This window comes from Salvia splendens, chromosome 6 (assembly GCF_004379255.2).
Source record: "Salvia splendens isolate huo1 chromosome 6, SspV2, whole genome shotgun sequence".
NCBI classification, from domain to species: Eukaryota; Viridiplantae; Streptophyta; class Magnoliopsida; order Lamiales; family Lamiaceae; genus Salvia; species Salvia splendens.
Window position 1 is genome coordinate 20,772,902 of NC_056037.1, and position 24,995 is coordinate 20,797,896.

Sequence of the window (24,995 nt, forward strand, 5' to 3'; positions counted from 1 at the left end):
GTGAACGACATGTGGCTGTGTGCGTGAGAGTGGGGGACAAGGTGTTCAGGGTCTTGTGGAAAGTAGATGAATACTATAACAGGCTAAACGGAATATCAGAGAAAAGGTGGTAGTAGGGTGGCTACACTGTCAGATCTGTAGGGTACCAGCTGACGAGGTAAAGGAAAAAAGCAAAAGTAACTAAAAAGTAAAAGTGGTCCCAAATTTGGATGTGGACATTGTCTTCTCCAATAAGTATGAACACAAATCAAACAACTCAGATTCTATGAATGAGAATTTCAGGTTAACAAACTCCACAAATCAAATTCATAATTAAAACTCTAAATCAAAAGATTAATCTAGCCAGATTGAAATTACGCTCACTGGGTGACATGCAAGGTGGCGGAAATCACGTAAACTAAGCTTTCGCACTTAACCACTTCAATTCTAAATCTAACAGCAAACTGAACCTATAATCTCAGATCGATCAACTCCGCCATGAAAACAAGCTTTCAACGCTTGGAAATTACCGAAACTACTAGATCTAAGCCACCTAGGCAGAATGAAACAGATTCAACAGAAAGAGATGCATAAAAACTTCATTGCATAAAACGTTTGGATCTGAACGAAACACTTCAAAAGATCACAAGTACTGAAAATGCAACAGATCCAACGGAAGAAAAAATAGTAAAGGTTAACTAAGAAAGCGAATAAAGATTGTTTTGCCACTCCGGGCGATGAAACTGCTACGACTACGGAATAAACTGGCTGGAACGGTGGAAGGCGAATCTTCGGCGAACTTCTGGAAACTTCAGGTGATCATGGCTGTGACGAGGAATGAGAAGATGTAGGACAATGCTGAAGGAAACTGATCTACCGAGAGAAAATATTCTAACTAAGAGTGGAGTGTGTCGATCCCATTTTCCTCTCTCCAAGTGGCTTCCTTTTATAGGGAGGCCTGCCCTTGATTTTTAGGGTAGACTCTCTTCGTGAGATGACTCTTTTGCCCTCGTTTGTGTTTGATCTTTCCCAGCAATCCTTCTTCTCCATCCCGAGCCTTTTCTGGCATGCATCCTGATCAGTATTGCACCCTTATGGCGCTCTTTTCACCTGAGTTATCCGAAACCCTTCCTTCTGACTGGACCTGCACACTTTAGCAACTGTTTTGCAGATATAATCCAATTATGCAGGTATACTGACCAGTAACCAAGGCCTAGAATGCGACTTATCAAACTGCTCACACTTACCACAGGCTTGTCCTCAAGCGTGAAGAACAAACAAAAAGAAATAAGTTGAATTCTAGCCTGGTTACACCCCTGACCGACTTTATCCTAAACTAGACTCTATACTTTGACGCAAAGAAAAACACATTCACGACGGACAAACACATATAAACAGACACACAAGCATTTAAACACATTGAACGGGCTATATTTTCAACCATCCCTCCCATTGAGATCAGGTGTAATCCGGCCTTAGACAATCTTAAACTTCCGCCGCCTCCCTTTTCCTTCCCAGTCAGTATATCTGCTCGTTAAGATCACCCAAACCCAGATTCGCTCAGTCACTCATTCCTCACCGGGGATGCTAGCACTGTCTTCTCTCGAAATGTTGAACCACGGATGCTTCGGACTTAGATCTCACGTGCAGCTCCTGAAGGGCTTTAAGGCTTGTAATGGGCGAACTGTGTGCATTTGGGCTCTTGGCTGTTGTTTCTTTTCGGCTGGACGTTTCCTGATATTGGACTCCAACTAGTCAGTAGCTTCTTTGTGGCTTTGCCACCCTTATTCCTTCTTCCTTCTTCCTTCTTTTTGCGGTCAAGTGTTTTCGACCATTTTCTTCAACATTTTTTATATGTGGCTTCGATACCCTTATTCCTTCTTATTTTTTTTGGACCTGGGATTTTTTCCTGGTTGATTTTCTCCTTGCCCCTCGACTTCTTTCTCCAGTTGGTTTTCCCTGTATGTCCTCCTGGCCAGTCGCCTTCTTGCCTTATGCCTCGCACACACACAGTCCCAGTGGCTAGTGGGTTATATCTGGGTAAAGATTTGGCTAGAAAGAGGGGTTCTAAGGGATTTTTTTTTTCGGATGGGGGTTTCCTACTACCTTCAGGACTTGCTACACGCGGTCACCTTACCCTAGGCATCATGTGGCAGCCACTCTTTTCTTTACTAATTGGTGGAAAGTGGTTCCACTTAGGCTTATAACTCACCATTTAAGAGGGCTTTTGTATCTGGCTCTAAGGATGAGTTTTTATCTCATACTTGCATCATCTATACTGACTAGGAGATACTACGGGGTGGTTTCCATTGTCCAGCATGCCTTATGTCTCTCAATTCTCCTCACCGTCAGTTCGAGGCAGTTGAGTTTTAAGCCCATTCAATACGTATATACAAACCTAGACCAAGACAAACACTGATACATACAAAAACACAGACCAAACATATATACATGTCATACTGGTCATTGTATCCCCCCTCCCTGTAACATCCCAAATTTTTGTGACTCTTCTTATATGTTATTCGAATTTTGGATTCTTGGAATTATGAAACTTTCGTTTCTATGTGATTAAGTGTTTTGCGTGAAATAAATTTTTGTGGTTAATGTGGAATGATGAGCTTGATGTTTTATATTTTCCAATGTGGGGAAATAATTAATAGGATCATGCATTTATTTTTTTCGAGCCAATTCATTGGAATTTTCGGCCCTTCCTAATTATTGAAATAGTATTTCATTTCTTGGATTTAATTAATTGTCTTGGGATACTTATCCAAATTAAATCCAAACCAAATGACCCTAAATGGTACTACATGGAATTCGAACTCCATTTTTATTTTCCTTGGGAGTTTTCGAAAATCTCCTATAGGAGAAAGAATTATTTTCATTTGATTTAATTGGTGCTTTATTGACTCTCTTCCTTTGAATTTAATCCAATTAAATCATGTTATAATTTATTTCTTCACGTAAAATAAATAGAGAGTTGGGACATTCCTTGGTTAGCAATTTTTGGCCCCTCCACTAAATTTAGGAGGATATTTTACTTGTTTCATAATTTTTGGAATCCCTTTTTATTCAAATAAATTCCTATGTCTAATTAATTGGGGATGTGAATATTTTTTCTCCCACTTTTCTCCCATATCACACGCCCCCTATGCAATATTTTCCTCGTGGGAATTTAATTAATTGTTGCCTATTTTATGGGAGCCTTTTCCCTATAAATAAATTGCCTAATTTAAATCCTATTCTTTTAATTGGGGATTTAAATAATTTCCTTGTGCAAATTCCTTATGGAAATTTTCGGCCCCCACCATTATTTTCATACTTGGAGATTTAATTTATTTTGTTCCCTTGTTTATGAAATATTCACTTTTATTTCCTAAGTTGTGAATATATTCTCTCCAAGTAAATACCAAATAAATTCCTTGCTATTACTACATGGAATTTTTGAAAATTTCCTCCCCTTCCCACATGCTTATTTTATTCTTTTAATTGTGGGATTTATTTAATTGTATTTTTCCCCACAATTAATTAATTAATTGATTTTAAACCTAACCCTAATCCTATAAAAACACCTAAACTAAACCCTAGCCCCCATTCTCCCTCAATTTTCGTGCCTCCCTCCTCCCTCTCCATATTCTCTCCAAAAAACTTCTTCCACCATTGTTTCTTGCATCCATTGAAGTTTTTTTTCAAGAATCTCCGACGAATCACCTCGTTTCTTGGTTCTACCGATTCATTTTGTCAAAGAAGGTTTATTGGCTTCACTTTTCCTCATTCTTTTCATTTGAACCATGTTCTTGAATCCTACATGCATGTAGTGGGTGTAGGAATCGTAGATCGCAAGTTTAATCGGGGGGAAAAGTGAGTTTGCTTGAAAACCTTGATAAATATGCGTTTCAATTGAATTGTGTGAAGTTTGATTGGAATCTTGGTGAATGATGTAAGTTTATGTGCAAACATGTTTAAGAGAGTCTTATCAAGCATGATTGTGTGTTATAAGCATGAGAATTGGTGTTTGGATGATTGAGAAGGAAACCCTAATTTAGAAATTGTGTATCTGTTATCTGTGATATTCGACCAGTAGCTTCTGATGAGTAATTGACCTATCAAACAGCCGAATTTTGATATGAAAATTTTACTGAGTAAACTTCAAGGTGTTACCCGTGTCTCGTGTGAATTTCAGCCCTTTTTATCGAAAAATAAATTTTTAATAAATTTCTGAAGTTGACTGCGCAAATCTGCCAGAAACTCGTGTTCTCGCCAAGAATGTTTCGTTTTCTGTTTGACTGACCAAATGACCTCCGATTGATGTGATTCTTGAACTAGATGAAAATTTGAAGTGTCTTCTGAGTCGTGTTAATATTTCAGCCTTTTTGGGCATTGGATGAATATATGGTAAATTTTTCAAATGAACTGCGCAGTGCTGTCAGAAATTGTATGTTCCGACCAGAGAGTTTAATATGTGATATGACTAGACGTCTCCAAACCGAACCGGCCCGGATGAACCGGCCCGGAACCGTCGCCGGCGGTTCCGAACCGGAACCGGAACCGTCACCGGCGGTTCGAACCGGCACCGGAACCGCCGGGCCGGTTCCGGTTCCTCATTTTATGCAAACCGTAACCGGCGGGTCGGAACCGCCGGTTCCGGTGAAACCGGCGGTTCCGAACCTGCGGTTCGGCGGTTTCCGACACAATTTCAGGCCTACTCCCTAGCCTTTTCACAATTTCAGGGTTAAACCGGCGGTTCCGGGCCTAAACCGGCGGTTTCCCACCGCAATTTTCAAAATTTGAAAATTCAAACGGTCCGTAAACCGCCGGTTCCACCGAAAACCGGCGGTTTCGGCGGCGAACCGGCGGTTTCTGCGTTATTTTTCAAAATTTGATTTTTTTTTAAATTTTTAATCACAATTTTCCCCTATAAATACTCCCTCCTCTTCCATTTCTACTCACCCCATTCTTGTGTTAATAAGAATTTCTCTCTCAATCTCAATTTCTCTATTCTCCATCCTCATTCTCTCAAGTTGTGTACGTTGTTTGCGCTCATAATTTACTCACGTTGTTCTTGTTCACGTTATCATATAGTCATATTCACATAAACACTACTATCTATTCTCTACTTCCAATTTCCATAATACCATGTCTTCATCTCGTCGTGGTGGTGATCGGGGCAAGGGCATTGCTCAAGATCAAAGTGACTCTCGGCGTCGTCGTGCCCCTTCTAGAGCACAAGTTGCGGAGGAGGTGGGAAGGCGAGCCGCTCTTCGATTACAAGTAAGTTCTAAACTTCTAAATTAAATGTTTTACTATGTTAATATGTTATAATATGTTTTAATATGTTAGTAGTTTTTTAATATGTTTTATTATGTTATATGATATAAGTTTTAATATGTTAGTAAGTTTTAATATGTTTTAATATGTTATATGATAAGTCTTTAATTTGAGAGCACCATTTGGTATACTTGCTCGGAAAAAGATTATGTGCGGACTACCGCCTTTTCTTATATCCTTGTGCAAGATGGCCTATTGTGGAATGCCTCAGCGTGGTCCTTCCTTTGATTTATATGTTAGTATGTTTTAATATGTTATATGATAAGTCTTTAATTTGAGAGCACCATTTGGTATACTTGCTCGGAAAAAGATTATGTGCGGACTACCGCCTTTTCTTATATGCTTGTGCAAGATGGCCTATTGTGGAATGCCTCAGCGTGGTCCTTCCTTTGATTTATATGTTAGTATGTTTTAATATGTTTTAGTACGTTTTAATATGTTAATATGTTTTAATATGTTTTAATATGTTTTAGTAAGTTTTATATGTTTTAATATGTTTTAGTAAGTTTTAATATGTTAGTATGTTTTAATATGTTTTAATATATTATAATATGTTAGTATGTTTTAATATGTTAGTATGTTTTAATATGTTTTAATATGTTATAATATGTTAGTATGTTTTAATATGTTTTAGTAAGTTTTAGTAAGTTTTATATGTTTTAATATGTTTTAGTAAGTTTTAATATGTTAGTATGTTTTAATATGTTTTAGTAAGTTTTAATATGTTAATATGTTTTAATATGTTTTAATATGTTTTAGTAAGTTTTATATGTTTTAATATGTTTTAGTAAGTTTTAATATGTTTTAGTAAGTTTTATATGTTTTAATATGTTTTAGTAAGTTTTATATGTTTTAATATGTTTTAGAACATTGCATGATCATATCACTTGGTTTTAAAACTGCAATGAAAAATTCCGCAAACAATCTTGAGCTTATGTGTGTTTTATATTACATGGTTGAAAAATGGCTCAAGTATTTCAATGAGATCCCAACAGTTTTTTTGCTTGCTAAAGTTTTGGATCCAAAGTGGAAACTAGTTGGTACTTTCAAAATTTTAGAATTTTATTACAACAGTTTAGCTTCTATTGATCTTGAACCACTCCGAGCTTTGCAAACTGACGACGACGACAACTACATAAACCTTGCCCAAACATTCCAAATAAACCTCCCCCACCTCCCAAGCCTCCAAAGAAATTTTGAGTTCGACTTGCGGGCTCTCTTTCACGATTACGAAGTCAAGAACAACACTACCCACCAAGTTCGACCTAGACCCCCCCGTCAAACACAGAACTTTGGCTTCTTCCAAGTTGATGACCCCGACACCCAATCCCAATTGGCGGACCTATACGATAAATCCGCGAGTCTAGAAATTCATTTCGGCCAATTGAACCTTCTCGAACTGTTTCTTTTTAAGAACTAAAAATATTTGTGCCAAAATAACAGATGCCAAGAAGACCAAAAGGCCTTGGACACGTAATGGATCTTGAAGTACTATTTCGGCATCCCCCTGACCAAATCCACCCACATTAGGATTACTCGTTAATGGTTGATCCAATTTGATGGATTCACCCTCTGAAACAAGAACTTCTGGTCCTGGAGGGATAATATCAACCACTTGACGTCCATCCGATGGATCTGTTATGATTATTTCATATCCCCCTTTTTCTTTTCGTATGATTTTGCTTACTATACCCGCCCCTGTAGCATTATAAACTGTATTGTTACTCTTGCTTCCGTCGGGATAAATCTGACCCCTTCCCCTATTTCCTCCTACATATATAGGATATTTTAAGAAGTGAACATCTTTCTTAGTAGCGGGGTCGGGGGAAAGAATAGGAAAGGTGATTTCACTATATTTCTGGCCGGGGACAGGCCCTATTACAAGAATATTTTTTTTATTAGGGCGGTAGCTCTGAAAAGACAAATTTCCTACCTTTTCTTTCATTTCGGGAGAAATACGATCGGAAGGAGCTAATTCAAACCCCTCCGGTAAAATAAGAACAGCCCCCACATTCAAACCCCCTTTCTTACCATTAGCAAGGACTTGTTTCACTTGCTTATCATAAGGAATTCGAACAACTGCTTCAAATACAGTATCGGGAAGTACTGTTTGTGGAACCTCAATATCCACGGGCTTATTAGCTAAATGACAATTGGCACATACAATACGCCCAGTCGCTTCTCGTGGATTTTCATAACCCTGCTGTGCAAAAATCGGATATGCACTTGAAACGGGTGCCCGAGCTATGATATATATCATGAGCGGTACGGAAATAAATGGAGTAATATGTTCCTTTATCCAAGAAAAAGTATTTCTAGTTTGCATGGTCTAATCATTGGTCTGAAAATTTCTACAATAAGTTGGGTAGGTCGCTAGTATAGTTTCCTATCCACGATTCTGCTATTTATTGGAATCATTTTACTGGAATACTATAGTATAACGTATAAAAATAGTCTGAAAACCACCCGGATAGAATGTTTTTAATACTTATGTAGAACTACAAAGTAGGAAACGTTCTAATTGGATTAATATTGGTTGATGATTTATCAATCATTCATTGAATGGTAAATAACTACAAGTGATGGAGATACACGATTTAAATAACGAAAAATCCAATATTTAAAAAGAGTATCGAGAATAACCGGAAAAGTGGAAACAAGACCAGATATAATTTGATCATTATGACCAAATCCAAAATCTTTGTACACAGAACCAATCATTAGTTCCCAGCCGTGGGGTGAATGAAATCCGATACATAAATCGGTTAATAACAGAATTGAAAAGGCTTTTACTGTATCACTTAAGTTATATAGGAATTCCTGAGCCCAAGAGTTAAGAATAATAAGTTCTTCATTACCTAAAATCGAATAACAACTTAGAATAACAAAACAGATTATATTTGTCGAGAAGTGTAAAATTGTATGGATACGATCCTCGTTGTGTATCTTGATTAATTGGATCGTTTCTTTGTGGATTCCTATAAGAAACTTTTGTAGATATGTCTCCGAGTATTCCTTGATCATTTCTTCCAAGAAGACGATTTCGTCTAATTCTATGAACTTTTCTAGAATACTTTTTTCTTGAATATCAGTCAAAAAAATTTCGGATTGGCCGATATTCGCCCAATTAATAACCCAAGATTCCATACTTTTAGTAAATGAGAGAGAAATCCACCAGGGCAGAAATACTATAGATGCAAGATACAAAAGAGGAGTGAAAGCTTTCTTTTTTGCCATTTTTCGCCTGTTAATTTTTAATTAACCCACTCCATCTGTCGACTTTATATAATCGAATCTTTCTTTCAAACATGAGTTGTAGACAAGGCATCAAACCTATGAATCTATTTGATTTGTGATTTTGTTTTGAATCTAGAAAGAATACAGAAATAGACTAAGACTCCACTTGGAATTTGACTAAAGAAATAATACAAGTGTTTCCAGATATCTCAATTCATCAAATTCCAAACAAATGTCTCCTTTCGATGAATGGCCGAAAGAAGTACTTTAAGTAATGAATATTCTTGCTATTTTGAGACGAAAGAACCCCTTATTCTATCAAAATATCCAATATTTCCAAAAAAAAATTCCAATGATTCCCCATAGTCAAGAATAGACTAATTGGGAGAAAGATATTGGGATGGTCAAAAAAATGAGCGGCAAAACAAGACAGAACCAGGCCAGTTATCATTAAAACCGATTATTGGGTAGTAAAGAACCCAAATGAAAGGATAAAAAGATCGATTGAAAAAAAATTTACAAGATATGGTTTATCTGTATCTGTTTATCCTAAAGTATCACTTAGTTATAGAAAAAACAGGATTCTTGCGTTTTTTCCCTCCTGCTGAGAAAGCATTCGTTCTTCAGCCCAGTTCCTTTTCTCAAAATACTTCAATCGGTACGCGCAAGAAATAGGCCAATTCCGCGGCTTTTTGTTCAATTTCTCGTGGAGTCAAATTCTCATCAGTACGAGTCAACGGAACAGCCCCCCGGCCTCTGATATCCATATAAAGGACAGGACGAGCAAAAATACCCTCTTTAACTTCTATTCGAACGGATTGAATATCTTTTATAAGGAATCGGAGGAATATGCGACGATTTTTTCCAGGAAATCCCCAACGAAAAATACACACTATTCCTTCCTTTCTATCGAATCGATCATAACCACTACCTACATTCCAGGAGATTGTGCACCACAAATAGGAACTAATAAAGAGACCCGCAATCCCGTAGAAAGACATCACGATCCCCTGTGGAAAAAAAAGGATTTGCTGAGACGGAACAAAAGATATCAAATTTCTACCAAAAAAACTGGAAGTTCCAACCAATAAGAATCCTAATGAACCTAAAAAAACGATAAGGGCCCAGCAAAAATTACTTAGTTTTCGAGACCCCGTTATAAGTTCTATCCATATATGTTCTGATCGCCAACTCATACTTCATCCGATTGCATTTTATTGAAATTGAGAGAATACCCCAAATGATTTTGACTTTACTTTTTTTGTTTCCGAATGAACTTTCATTAACTAGCACTAGTTTGGTGTGAACTAGCACTAGTTTAATGGGAACTTTTAGGGGTAATTCATCAAATTTGTTTAGATCTAAAATAATAACATACCCCTCATATGATCCCAATATACATATTGATATACATATAAATCGACCAACTTTACATTTTAGGCATCCAGCGATCCTGATCTATTTGAAACTGGCTAGAATTCAGTTAGCTATAGATCATTTTCTGCAGGCATAACAGCTTTTTCCTTTATGTTCGGCAGAAATCACATGTTCTATTATATTTTCTTTTCTGAAATAAATATCTATGTTATGCTACAAGTATAAGTTTCAAAAAAAACGAATGAGATTGGGTCCCCTCAGATCTAAACAATCTTGTTTTTTTGAACATGAAGAAATAAAGAAGCCATTGCAATTGCCGGAAATACTAGGCCTACTAAAGGCACAAAAATAGAGGGAAAGTGGAAAGTTGTCATAAAATGGGGTACCTCGGTTTATTATTTGTACCTGTTCTTATTTTTTTTAATATCATATTTTATATTTATACTAATTATAATTAATAATTGTAATTAGTATGAATTCGTAGTTATTATTAATTAATTCAATTTGCAAATTTTGCATTAGAGATATTAAGCATCTAAGTGAGTATATAGAATAAGTCCAAGGAATGGAATATAGAACTAAATAAACGGACTTATTCATCTATCTACATGAAAGATCCATATGATAATTCATTTTTGTCTTCGTTTCTTTGTGTTTTGTTCTTGTCTTCGAATTTAATAAAGAAAGAGTTATCTGCAACTTTTGATTTTGATTCTTTCTACAATTAGATCTTAGGTCGCCAAAGAAAACTCCCCTTTTAGTTACTTTGATTCCGATAAGATTCGGATAAGCTAACTACTTGTTTGCTACAAATATAAAAATGGAACTTAGTGCACTCTACTTGATTGACTTGAAATTCAAAGGAAAGAAGGCGTGGAGCTTAAATAACTCACTCAGAACACTTTTCAAAAGATTACGCGGTACGATTAGGTCAAATAAGCCCTTCTGGAATAAATATTCAGCCGCTTGTGAACCTTCGGGTACTGTTTTATTCAATGTTTGTTCAATTACTCTTTTACCCGCAAATGCAATGTAGGAATTTGGTTCGGCAATAATAATATCTCCCAACATACCAAAACGGGCTGTTACCCCACCAGTAGTAGGAGATGTAAGGATTGATACATACAATAACTTTTTATTTGATTGATAATCGTATAAAGCAGACGATATTTTAGCCATTTGCATCAGGCTCAAACTCCCTTCTTGCATGCGCGCTCCCCCCGAAGCGCACACTATAATAAGAGGTCGAAATTGATTGGTAGCGTACTCAATCAAACGAGTTATTTTCTCCCCGACTACGCATCCCATACTACCCCCCATAAACTGAAAATCCATAACCCCAATTGCTACGGGAATACCATTTAGTTGACCTATGCCTGTTTGAACAGCCTCAGTTAATCCTGTCTTTCTTTGATAAGAATCAATCCGATCTTTATAACGCGCCTCCTCCGAATGAAATCCAATGGGATCCACGGAGATCATGTCTTCATCCATAGGTTCCCAAGTCCCGGGATCAATCGAAACTTCGATTCTTTCTGAACTACTAATTTTCAAATGGTATCCACACTGTTCACAAACATTCATTTGTGATTTCAAAAGTTTCTTATAATTTAATGCATAACAATTTTCGCATTGAAGCCACAAATGCCTGTATTTTTGAGTTGCAGCGAGATCACTAGACCTTTCTCTTAGAGTTAAATCACTACTCTTAGCACGGGTTAGTATACTGGACCCCCCGCCTTGACTATAAGTTTTACGTTTATTAAAAACGCACCTAGAAATGTAACCGTCACTACTATCACTTAGAATGGGCGTATCAATACAGATTCGAGACTGAAGATAAGTGTCAATGCAACCAGTAATGTGATTATTCCAACTAGATTGAGTATCATACATGTTGCGATAACTAGAAAAATAACTTTGTAGTTCATTCAGAAAAGAATGATTGCTGTCAATCTCAAAAATCTGATTTTCTATATCAAAATAGATAGAATAACTATCTCCATTACTATCCCTAACTAAAAAAGTCTCATCAGAGATGAAATTCCGAATGTCTTTGATGCCAAATAAACGACCAACATCACTGTAACTAGAATTTCCACGACCCCTCCAACTATGAATGTTTTTAGCCCTACCTTTTGGATTCAGATCTTCACTTTCACTAGTATTTTCAAAAGGACTAAGATTGTCCATTAATTTCTTTATCCCATACCCACGTTGTAACTCCTTCTTAAACACCGTCGAATTAAACCAACACCTTTCCATAGAGTTTTCTTGCCCCCTATTTGTACTATATTATATAAAAATACAATAGATGAATAGTCATTCGATCCACAATTCTTTATTTTGATTTGAATATCTTATTTATTATCAAACTAAACATAGAAATTCAATCACTACTAACAGGAAGTGTGAATAGGGATTCTCTTTTGTGGAAATCCGGGGATAAGACTTCACTATAAATATGATATATGAATATGATGGAATCCCTTTTTGTGTCGAAAGAGTAATCTGTTTGTCAAAAACTCCTAGTCTTGTTTTCGTTTTTCCAGATGTATCGTAACTTTACTTTTTTTTTCGATTTATTACGTATAATAAAATATATAAAGTAGTGGACAAACCATTGAGATATTCAAATCTAAAAAATATAGGGATAAGTAGGGTAAGAAAGAGTATCGAAAGTATTTGTGCGAGATCTAATCTACAGAAATAGAATCTGCAGAAATAAAAAATATAGAATAATTCTATATATAAAATAGAATTAGAATCTAGGAAATTGAGTGATTCCCCCTTTATTCTAACTTGGAAAGTACCCATAGATACTATCAAGATCAAGGAAGAGGTGTTCTGAATCAACCAATGAAGTTCATTTTTCAAAAGCATCATCAGAAAAAATAGAATGGAGTTTTTTGAACCAGCAGAAAAAGAAATCCACTTTGTCATTTAGACAAAAAAAGACTCTGATTCTTAAGAACCCAACGGGCCCTTTCCCCTCGAATCAGACAAACTAAAGAAGGGAATCCCGTTGAGTTCCTACGCTTTCATGTCACAACTCCATTCATCCGATTACTACAGGGATGAACCTAATCCGGAATATGAACCATAAAAGAAAATGCCTACTAAACCGATCACAAGAATACCAGTTACAGTACCTATAATCCAAAGAGGAATCCTTCCAGTAGTATCGGCCATTTACTCCACTTCCCTCCAAATTTCATCAAGTGGTCGTGCTAGAGACATAAACAGTCAGGGATAATTATGAGATCCTTCCGAACGGGCTAAAAGAATGCCTAGAATTATTAGTTTTTTTCTTTCATTTGCCTAATTGAAAAAATAATTGGAAAATAAAACAGCAAGTACAAAAATGAGTAATAACCCCCAGTAGAGACTGGTACGATTCAATTCAACACTTTGTTCATTCGGGTTTGATTGTGTCATAGCTCTATAATTCGGGATTAGGTTTATCGTTGGATGAACTGCATTGCTGATATTGACCCCAAAAAAAAGACGGTAGGTACAGCCAGGCCATGAACAGCCAACCATCGTACTGTAAAAATAGGATAGGTTCGGTCTATAGTCATTTGATTAGGGCCTCCTAAAACGATCTACTAAATTCATCGAGTTGTTCCAAAGAATCAAAACGGCCAGTTATTAATGGAATTCCTTGTCGGCTCTCTGTGAAATACTCGTTTGGCCGAGGGCTTCCAAATACATCGTAAGCTAAACCGGTACTGACAAATAACCAACCCGCAATGAATAGGGAAGGTATAGTAATGCTATGAATGACCCAATATCGAATACTGGTAATAATATCCGCAAAAGAATGTTCTCCTGTGCTTCCAGACATGCTCAGCTCCACATATTCTTGTACAGTCAAAGGGGATCGATTCCGTAAAAGATGAGATCAGTAAAAGGCAATCACTGAAATGGGATCTTTGTAGGATCGTCAATATTGTACCAAGGGCATCTTTAGAGTATACCGAATCAGTATAGCTATGCTTCTTCTGACACAGCAATGCAATTTGAATCAGTATCGAAAGGAAATGCTAAAAGATTTATTTTTTCTTTTCCTTTACCTGTTGATGTAAAATGATGCTGTATTTAATATAAAATTCTTACAATGAAAGAGATTCTCATATTTCCACAATTCTATTTTAAGTGGATGCGAGATCTAGCAATTTATTTTTCATGGTTGTAGAGGCAGTTTTTGTTCGAATCCCTCCTTTTATTTTAATGAATTTTTTAATTGTCCGGTAACAAATATGATTCGATGAAAGAAAGTGAAGAAAAAATAAAATAAATGGAATCAATAGTTGTAATGAATTCTTGGATTGGATCTCAATCCAAATTTGGATCTAGCTACAAGGAAGAGGCTTTATTTTTAAATATCGAACGAAAAAATGGAAAACATAGTATTCCATAAAAATGGAATTCAAAATAATAATTCAAAAAGAGTTTCGTTTTTGAATGAAGTTACACGATCCAGTTCGTTTATTCTCGAAGGCTTGGTTGATAGGAATCGCGAGATGGCTAGATCTTAGAAATGAGGAAGCGGTTTCATTTTATATGCCTGTCACTTTCTCTTTGTTCCTGCTGTCTGTAATGATAGATGAATCAAAAATTTTCAATTGAACTTATTCTTTCAATTGGTATTTTTGTATATCTTCTTATTTTAGGAAAATGGAAACTTAGGTAAATGCTTTAGAAACATATGTATAAAAATACCAGATTTCATTTAGCCCCTTTATGCTTACTATAACCAGTTATTTTGGTTTTCTACTAGTGGCTTTAACTATAACTTCAGCTCTATTTATTGGTCTGAGCAAGATACGACTTATTTAAACTTTCTATTTAAAAGAAACTATTTAGAAAGGAAATCCTTCTGTGAGATTCTGTGTATTCTAGAGTTACTTACCATGTCAATTATCAATTCTTGGTCATTGAGATTCACATCAATTCGGATTAATATTTAGGTATAGATATTACCGCTTTTTTTCTCCTTTTCAAAAACAAAATTGAAATGATTGAAGTTTTTCTATTTGGAATCGTCTTAGGTCTAATTCCTATTACTTTGGCTGGATTATTCGTAACTGCATATTTACAATACAGGCGTGGCGATCAGTTGGACCTTTGATTAATTCAAATTTGATTGGCCTCCTCCTTTCTTTAATCCACAGGAGGTCCAATTTGAATTGTTGTGCAAGCGACTGAATTCATTTCATTTTAATTGGATCCATGAAGAAAAAATCACGCTCTGTAGGATTTGAACCCACGACATCGGGTTTTGGAGACCCACGTTCGTTCTACCGAACTGAACTAAGAGCGCTTTCTTATCAGAATAGAAAAGAATGTAAAGAAAAGATTCTTTTTTTTTTAAAGAATCCATTTTTATTTTATATGCATATATGCTATAGTTTCATAAAAATGAACGATTCCGCGCAACGCAATTTGAACCGATCTTCGTTGATTCCTCGTTACTGCTCAAAGGGTCAGTAATAGGTAGGGATGACAGGATTTGAACCTGTGACATTTTGTACCCAAAACAAACGCGCTACCAAGCTGCGCCACATCCCTTCAATTGTTCTACAGTATAATTGTAGAGAATTCCTGTCTTGTTTTCCACATCCCTATTTACTGCATTGAGAAACAAAGTTTTCTGACCATTTCGTCTTTTTTTGGCCTCATTTAACATTTTTTAACATATAATAATAAGAAAGGGAAATCTTATGGATCGTTGTACATTTCAATTGGAATTAGGGATTCCGTGTACAACTCTAAGTAACCCTTAACTACATATACATCTGATTATATATGCTTTATGTATTAAAATAAAAAAAAGGAGGTTTTTCAATGCGAGATCTAAAAACATATCTCTCCGTGGCCCCAGTACTAAGTACGCTATGGTTCGGGGCTTTAGCAGGTCTATTGATAGAGATTAATCGTTTTTTCCCCGATGCGTTGACATTCCCCTTTTTTTCATTATAGCTATTGACACCGGAAGGAATGAAGAAGATTAGAAATACAATCAAATACCTTTGACTAATCCCCCCTTATTTTCTCTTTTTTCCCTTTTTTTCTAATTTAGAATAAGGGATGAAAGAGAAAGAATAAAAGTGGATTCAACCTCTGCGAGACTCAGTCTCAAACTCGAATTAAAAAAATGAAAGGTGGGGGTAGAGTAGGAAAGTCGCGGTCTAGGGCAAGAATACAAGATCTTTAACTGCCCTTCGGATTTAAATAGATTTTTGAACTCATTGTCTTACTTATTATTTATTATGTATGACTTTGGGCTTTGATTTCATTTATTTTTATCTTTTAAAGGTGGATTTCAAGTTAATAACTTCTATTTTTTCCTTCCTTTCTTTTTCTTCATTTCGAATTAAAATAGAAGAGTTGAGTAAATCAAAAATCCAAAGGAGGTTCATGGCCAAGAAGAAAGGTGCGCGGGTAACGGTCATTTTGGAATGTACCAGTTGTATACAAAACGGTGTTAAGAAGGTATCAACGGGTATTTCCAGATATATTACTCAAAAGAATCGGCACAATACGCCCAATCGATTAGAATTGAGAAAATTCTGTCCCTATTGTTACAAACATACGATTCATGGGGAAATAAAGAAATAGATTGAACCAAGGATGTCTTATCCTTGAAAGGGGAGAAAAATGACATTATATAGAACACATTGAAATTGAAATAGAAGATATTGCATTTAAATAAAAAGAATCCTATTTGTAGTTCAAATGACAATTAAGGAATAGGATTTTCGGGATAAGAAATAAACTAAACAAACAAACCATGGATAAATCCAAGCGACCCTTTCTTAAATCCAAGCGATCTTTTCGTAGGCGTTTGCCCCCGATTCAATTGGGGGATCGAATTGATTATAGAAACATGAGTTTAATTAGTCGATTTATTAGTGAACAGGGAAAAATCTTATCTAGACGAGTGAATAGATTGACCTTGAAACAACAACGATTAATTACTATTGCTATAAAACAAGCTCGTATTTTATCTTTGTTACCCTTTCTTAATAATGAGAAACAATTTGAAAGAATTGAGTCGACTACTAGAACTACCGGTCTTAGAACCAGAAATAAATAGGCTTGTTTTTTGTTCACTTCAATCAGAATTCCAATCCGAACTCAAACATGGATTCGTTTTTTTTTTTTGACAAATCTTAGAATCCAGATTTTTGTGTCGTAAAAAAAAAACGAATCGGAAAAAAATATTTTTTTATTGAACGTGTTCATTCATTTTGACTACTTTAAGCGCATTCTCAGAGTCATTTTGACTCCAACTCCACCCTCCCGGAGTGCATTCTCCGGGGAACCTCATTTAAATTATTTCGGTGTATTCTTTCCAATCCACTTTTTCTCTAATTTCGTTGGAAATCATATAAAGACAATTCCTATCGCCTTCAGCAGCGGAGGAAGGACGGCACATTCGGTAAGTGAGTTAGATTTATATTTAGACTCACACTTTTCATTCAATGAGGAAGAAGGAGGTCCCGTTCCCCAACAAATCGACGTCCTAGATTGGTGGTCTTCACACGAGAAAGATTTTCCCATCCTTGCATCAATGGCCAAGGAGATCTTTTCGGTTCCGGCTTCCACTGTCGCCGTCGAGTCCGCCTTTAGTGTTGGAGGCAACGTCTTGGACGAACGAAGAAGTAGGCTCACCGGACAAAACATGGAAGCCACCATGTTACTTGATGATTGGTGCTCCACCGAAATTAGAGACCAAGAACCGGATTGGGACAAACTAGTAGTACAACCCGACCAAGACTACTTCCCCGACGAAGAAGAGTAGGCGCCAATACTTCCGATCAAGCCAAATAGGTAAGCAAGGTAAGAGAACTACATGGACTTTGATTCCAAAATACAATTGAGCATTGAGGATACGTAGGCATCTCAACTTATATTTCAACTTAAATTTTAAATTTAAGTTTAAATTTAAGTTGAGCTCAAGTCCTTTTCCTTTATTTCTTTTTTCTCCCCTTTATTTCGAATATGTAATTTTGTAAATTGTAATGAAGACTTTAAGTCTTTTGTAATTTATAATTTTGAAGTTGTAATTTCTAATTTTTATGTTGTAATTTGTAAATTTTAACTTGTAATTTGTAATTTTAAAGTTGTAATTTGTAATTTTGAAGTTGTAATTTGTATCAATAAAATTACATTTGTACATCGCTTCATTCTAATGTTATTTACGCAAGTTTTTTTATATTTTAAACTTGAATTACAATTTACAAAATGCAAAAAAAAAAAAAAAAAAAAATCGGATAAACCGCCGAACCGCCGAACCGGCCCGGAACCGGGTAACAACCGACGGTTAGGCCGGTTCAAGTGAACCGGCGGTTCACGGTTCATAAACCGGAACCGTGCGGTCTTCGACGGGCCGGTTCCGGTTCCAACAAATCTTGAACCGGAACCGCCGGTTCCGAACCGTGAACCGGCGGTTCACGAACCGTGGTGACGTCTAGATATGACTGACTAAATGACGTGATTTCGGTGTGAAAATCTTCATGGATGAACTTGAATGTGCCCTCTGTATTGTGACCAAAATTTAGCTTCATATGAGGTCGGGTGAATTTATAGTGATTTTTACAAAACGGTCGCGCAGTTCTGCCAGTTTTCTGCCTTGTTAAAATGACACCTAGTTTCAAGTTTCAAAGTATTATATGATGCATGTATGTCCAAGGAACGTGTTTAAATGTTGAAATCACTTGTGATAAGTTGGAATGTGTTACGTGTGTCTTTACACCCTTTTGACGTATGTTGGGTTGGGGAATGTGAGAAAAACGATGAGAGAGAAAACGATAGGACATGCATAGTAAAATGTTGATGTGGAAGGCTGACTTGTGTTGTCTTTGACAAGGGTGTTGTGTACTCGTGAACTCGAGGATCGTGAGTTGCTATAAGTTGGGTTGTGAATTTGCTAAGCGATTGAGGTGGGCTTTCTTTTCAAACCTCTTTATTTTTCCGAAAATATGATGTGGTGTTATAAGGGTGGTTTAAAGTGTTATGTCATGTCGTGATTGTTTTGATATTGAGATTTTTTCCTGATGCCTAGTTCGTTTGAGCTTGCTCCGTTAAGCTATAGGGCTATGTTGAGATTGTGCTTGATGCCTAGTTTGTGAGTTCGCTCCATTAGGCTATAGGGCTATGATAAACGAATTCGGGTCTAGGGCCGCAAACCCTATCAGGCTGTGTACACAGAGGGGATCGTGAGCCGTCCTTGCTAGTCGGCCGGTCTCGTGGGCGAATAGTGTGGCCACACTTTCGTCGCACTATGGTAAGAGGATGTGATTGATTGATTGATGTGGAAAATGAGGAGATAAATTGTCTGGCCAGACTTGGATTTTTGTGTTCTCGTGATATTTCTTACTATATAAAACTTGAGATCACTGGTATGGATGACATAACTGTTGTAAAATGTTTTCGGCATGAGCCCATTGAGTACAACAAGTACGCAGCCCTGCATATTATTTTTCTTATGTGCAGGTTGAACGGGATGTTGCGGTGGATGTTGAGCTGGCTAAAGACCCTAGGATACGTTGTGTCGTCATACATAGGCGTGATCCTTGACTCTCCCTGAACCTTATTTATCCGCTGCTATGTTTTAAATTATGTCTTAAGACCTTAATCTTTTCGTGTTGTGTTTGAACATGTATGGCGGTGTTAGGTTTAAACGAGTGTTTACGTTGTCTTTCTGAAAATGGTGTTTTCCGAGATTTAAGCTAAATGTTCGTTTTACCTTAGTTTTTTTATATATAGTTGTATTTCTTAAGTCAAATTTTTCCGATGCCCTTTATAAAAGTATGTTTCTTTACATCTTTTAAAAAAAATGACCTTAAACTTCTTTAAACTAAGTTGTTTTTCTTCTTTAAGTCTTAAGTTGTTCTTTTAAACTGTTGTCCATGCATGTCGGTCACGATCGCCGCGTTTGTGATACCCCTGGTATGGGCGGTCGTGACAGAGTGGTATCAGAGCTTTGTTCTTTCGCTCTGGTCCGAGAGTCTTCTTTTACTTTGAGTCTAAGTTAGTGAACCCTTATTGACTAGAAGTGTCATGAAGGCTCAACATCCACAGCATCACGCTCAACCAATGAAAGTGAGGTATGTTTTATTTGTTGAAGGCATGTGAGATGGATGCACGAAATGGATGATGATATGATATGACGTTTGACAAGTTTATGCATGTGAATGAACGATATGCATGAGGATGTTTTGGGTAAAAGAATGCATGAGCATGTAATTACGTGATGATGTGTGTTATTTTCATGTTAAAATTCGAGAATAAATTATATGATGACATACATATGTTGAATGTGAGCATGATGATTTAAACGCGTGTATTATGGATGAAAACAATATTATGATAGTGTGGAAGTGTGATGTTATGTATGTTATGAGGTGCGAAGTATGATGCGTTATTCTATGGAGTGTTTTATACGGATGATGAAAGTTGATGTGAAAGTACGTTTTAGTTTGAGTCAAAACTTTTATTTTTAAAAGTGAGATGTGGAAAATTTTTAGGAAAGTGTGAAGGTGTAAAGAAAATTATTTCAAAAGTTTCGAATATAATGTGAAGTTCGAAAGTGTTTTGCTATGGGATGTGAAAATGTGGTGTGTTTATCTTGAGGTATGAATTACGTAAATTGAAGTAGATGATGATCTATGGGATGATGAATTGTGTTGTAAACTTAGAGTGCCTAAAATATAAGCCTAGTTGACCGCGTGAATCGTAGTTCTAAGTTGAAAACTTAACAATTGCTTTTCCGAGCAATGAAACGTACGAAAATATGAGAGTTTAGGCAAACGCTTAAGTCAAGGTGCGAGACAAGAAGAACCGATGCTAAGAGATATTTTCATGCAACGACGAGCGATCATACTCGCGATTTAAATTAGTATAGTTTAATCTTGCGTAAGTGGAAGCACGAAGATGTATCGAGATTTGAAGCAACAGTTTTGGTGGAATGGAATGAAAGGGGACGTAGTGTCATATGTGGAACGATGTCTAGCATGCCAACAAGTGAAGGCCTTACACCAACGGCCATATGGGAAGTTACAACCGCTTGAAATTCCAGAATGGAAGTGGGAGCATCTAGCTATGGATTTCGTGACGGGTTTGCCAAAGTCACAGAAGGGCAACACTGCGATTTGGGTGACCATTGATCGACTTACAAAGAGCGTGCACTTCTTACCGATTAAGATTACTTATGGCGCGGACAAGTTAGCTAGGCTCTACGTGAATGAGATTGTGCGTTTGCAAGGAGTGCCAAAGACTATTGTGTCCGACCGCGATACGAAGTTCACATCGAAGTTTTGGATGAGTTTGCAGCGCGAATTGGGCACGCAACTGAATTTCAGCACCGCTTATCACCCGCAATCGGACGGGCAGTCAGAGAGGACGATTCAAACGCTTGAGGATATGCTGCGAGCCGTTGTTCTAGATCGAGGGGAAGGTTGGGAAACTGTTCTACCGTTGGTTGAATTCGCCTACAACAATAGCTACCAAGCGACGATCGATATGGCTCCGTATGAAGCCTTGTATGGAAGAAAGTGTCAATCCCCACTTTTTTTGGGATGAAGTTGGCGAGAGGAAGATGTTAGGCCCCGATGCGATAAAGGAGATGACCGAAATTGTGCATCAAATCCGCGCAAGGATCAAGGAAGCTCAAGATAGACAGAAGTCGTATGCCGACGTGCGTCCAACGGAAATCAAATTCGACGTCGGTGACAAAGTGTTCTTGAAAGCGTCCCCGACGAGAGAAGTTGTGAGGTTTGGAGTGAAAGGCAAGTTGAAACCGCGTTTCGTAGGACCGTACGAGATTATCGATGAAGTAGGCCCTGTAGCGTATCGTTTGGCGTTACCTCCCAGCTTTGGGAACATGCACACCGTGTTCCATGTGTCGCAGTTGCGCAAATACGTGTTCGACCCCAAACATGTAATTCATCAAGAGGAAGTGGTCTTAACCCCGACATGAGCTACGAGGAAAGGCCCGAGGCAATTCTAGATCGGAAGGTACAAGAGTTACGAAACAAATCGATAGCATCCGTGAAGGTGTTGTGGAAGCACCATGGTCCCGAGGAAGCCACATGGGAGTTAGAAGATAAAATGAAAGAAAAGTTTCCCGAGTTATTTTTGTGAGACGATCAAATTTCGGGACGAAATTTCTGTTAAGAGGGGAAGGATGTAACATCCCAAATTTTTGTGACTCTTCTTATATGTTATTCGAATTTTGGATTCTTGGAATTATGAAACTTTCGTTTCTATGTGATTAAGTGTTTTGCGTGAAATAAATTTTCGTGGTTAATGTGGAATGATGAGCTTGATGTTTTATATTTTCCAATGTGGGGAAATAATTAATAGGATCATGCATTTATTTTTTTCGAGCCAATTCATTGGAATTTTCGGCCCTTCCTAATTATTGAAATAGTATTTCATTTCTTGGATTTAATTAATTGTCTTGGGATACTTATCCAAATTAAATCCAAACCAAATGACCCTAAATGGTACTACATGGAATTCGAACTCCATTTTTATTTTCCTTGGGAGTTTTCGAAAATCTCCTATAGGAGAAAGAATTATTTTCATTTGATTTAATTGGTGCTTTATTGACTCTCTTCCTTTGAATTTAATCCAATTAAATCATGTTATAATTTATTTCTTCACCTAAAATAAATAGAGAGTTGGGACATTCCTTGGTTAGCAATTTTCGGCCCCTCCACTAAATTTTGGAGGATATTTTATTTGTTTCCTAATTTGTGGAATCCCTTTTTATTCAAATAAATTCCTATGTCTAATTAATTGGGGATGTGAATATTTTTTTCTCCCACTTTTCTCCCATATCACACGCCCCCTATGCAATATTTTCCTTGTGGGAATTTAATTAATTGTTGCCTATTTTATGGGAGCCTTTTTCCTATAAATAAATTGCCTAATTTAAATCCTATTCTTTTAATTGGGGATTTAAATAATTTCCTTGTGCAAATTCTTTATGGAAATTTTCGGCCCCCACCATTATTTTCATACTTGGAGATTTAATTTATTTTGTTCCCTTGTTTATGAAATATTCACTTTTATTTCCTAAGTTGTGAATATATTCTCTCCAAGTAAATACCAAATAAATTCCTTGCTATTCCTACATGGAATTTTCGAAAATTTCCTCCCCTTCCCACATGCTTATTTTATTCTTTTAATTGTGGGATTTATTTAATTGTATTTTTCCCCACAATTAATTAATTAATTGATTTTAAACCTAACCCTAATCCTATAAAAACACTTAAACTAAACCCTAGCCCCCATTCTCCCTCAATTTTCGTGCCTCCCTCCTCCCTCTCCACATTCTCTCCAAAAAACTTCTTCCACCATTGTTTCTTGCATCCATTGAAGTTTTTTTTCAAGAATCTCCGACGAATCACCTCGTTTCTTGGTTCTACCGATTCATTTTGTCAAAGAAGGTTTATTGGCTTCACTTTTCCTCATTCTTTTCATTTGAACCATGTTCTTGAATCCTACATGCATGTAGTGGGTGTAGGAATCGTAGATCGCAAGTTTAATCGGGGGGAAAAGTGAGTTTGCTTGAAAACCTTGATAAATATGCGTTTCAATTGAATTGTGTGAAGTTTGATTGGAATCTTGGTGAATGATGTAAGTTTATGTGCAAACATGTTTAAGAGAGTCTTATCAAGCATGATTGTGTGTTATAAGCATGAGAATTGGTGTTTGGATGATTGAGAAAGAAACCCTAATTTAGAAATTGTGTATCTGTTATCTGTGATGTTCGACCAGTAGCTTCTGATGAGTAATTGACCTATCAAACAACCGAATTTTGATATTAAAATTTTACTGAGTAAACTTCAAGGTGTTACCTATGTCTCGTGTGAATTTCAGCCCTTTTTATCGAAAAATGAATTTTTAATAAATTTTTGAAGTTGACTGCGCAAATCTGCCAGAAACTCGTGTTCTCGCCAAGAATGTTTCGTTTTCTGTTTGACTGACCAAATGACCTCCGATTGATGTGATTCTTGAACTAGATGAAAATTTGAAGTGTCTTCTGAGTCGTGTTAATATTTCAGCCTTTTTGGGCATTGAATGAATATATGGTAAATTTTTCAAATGAACTGCGCAGTGCTGTCAGAAATTGTATGTTCCGACCAGAGAGTTTAATATGTGATATGACTGACTAAATGACGTGATTTCGGTGTGAAAATCTTCATGGATGAACTTGAATGTGCCCTCTGTATTGTGACCAAAATTTAGCTTCATATGAGGTCGGGTGAATTTATAGTGATTTTTACAAAACGGTCGCGCAGTTCTGCCAGTTTTCTCCCTTGTTAAAATGACACCTAGTTTCAAGTTTCAAAGTATTATATGATGCATGTATGTCCAAGGAACGTGTTTAAATGTTGAAATCACTTGTGATAAGTTGGAATGTGTTACGTGTGTCTCTACACGCTTTTGACGTATGTTGGGTTGGGGAATGTGAGAAAAACGATGAGAGAGAAAACGATAGGACATGCATAGTAAAATGTTGATGTGGAAGGCTGACTTGTGTTGTCATTGACAAGGGTGTTGTGTACTCGTGAACTCGAGGATCGTGAGTTGTTATAAGTTGGGTTGTGAATTTGCTAAGCGATCGAGGTGGGCTTTCTTTTCAAACCTCTTTATTTTTCCGAAAATATGATGTGGTGTTATAAGGGTGGTTTAAAGTGTTATGTCATGCCATGATTGTTTTGATGTTGAGATTTTTGCCTGATGCCTAGTTCGTTTGAGCTTGCTCCGTTAGGCTATAGGGCTATGTTGAGATTGTGCTTGATGCCTAGTTTGTGAGTTCGCTCTATTAGGCTATAGGGCTATGATAAACGAATTCGGGTCTGAGTAGGGCCGCAAACCCTATCAGGCTGTGTACACAGAGGGGATCGTGAGCCGTTCTTGCTAGTAGGCCGGTCTCGTGGGCGAATAGTGTGGCCACACTTTCGTCGCACTATGGTAAGAGGATGTGATTGATTGATTGATGTGGAAAATGAGGAGATAAATTGTCTGGCCAGACTTGGATTTTTGTGTTT

General features: G+C 36.8%; 2 protein-coding genes and 2 non-coding genes across 4 annotated transcripts; all 4 read right to left on the bottom strand.

Moving 5' to 3' along the window:
- Positions 1–6,660: 6,660 nt before the first annotated feature.
- LOC121809566 (cytochrome f) lies at positions 6,661–8,407 on the bottom strand. The gene has a single exon (XM_042210271.1). It carries the CDS (start codon positions 7,631–7,633, stop codon positions 6,671–6,673), a length of 963 nt encoding a protein of 320 aa, XP_042066205.1. The 5' UTR covers positions 7,634–8,407; the 3' UTR covers positions 6,661–6,670.
- A 151-nt stretch (positions 8,408–8,558) lies between these two features.
- On the bottom strand, positions 8,559–15,202 carry LOC121809565 (acetyl-coenzyme A carboxylase carboxyl transferase subunit beta, chloroplastic-like). The gene is made up of 2 exons (XM_042210270.1): positions 11,745–15,202; positions 8,559–11,660 (listed from the first exon to the last, which is right to left on the bottom strand). The coding sequence occupies exons 1-2, from the start codon at positions 12,184–12,186 to the stop codon at positions 10,759–10,761; spliced, it is 1,344 nt and encodes a 447-aa protein (XP_042066204.1). The 5' UTR covers positions 12,187–15,202; the 3' UTR covers positions 8,559–10,758.
- TRNAW-CCA lies at positions 15,170–15,247 on the bottom strand. Its single transcript has one exon. It is a non-coding gene; the product is annotated as a tRNA-Trp (tRNA).
- Positions 15,248–15,421: 174 nt separating this feature from the next.
- Positions 15,422–15,495, bottom strand: TRNAP-UGG. Its single transcript has one exon. It is a non-coding gene; the product is annotated as a tRNA-Pro (tRNA).
- Positions 15,496–24,995: the final 9,500 nt, after the last annotated feature.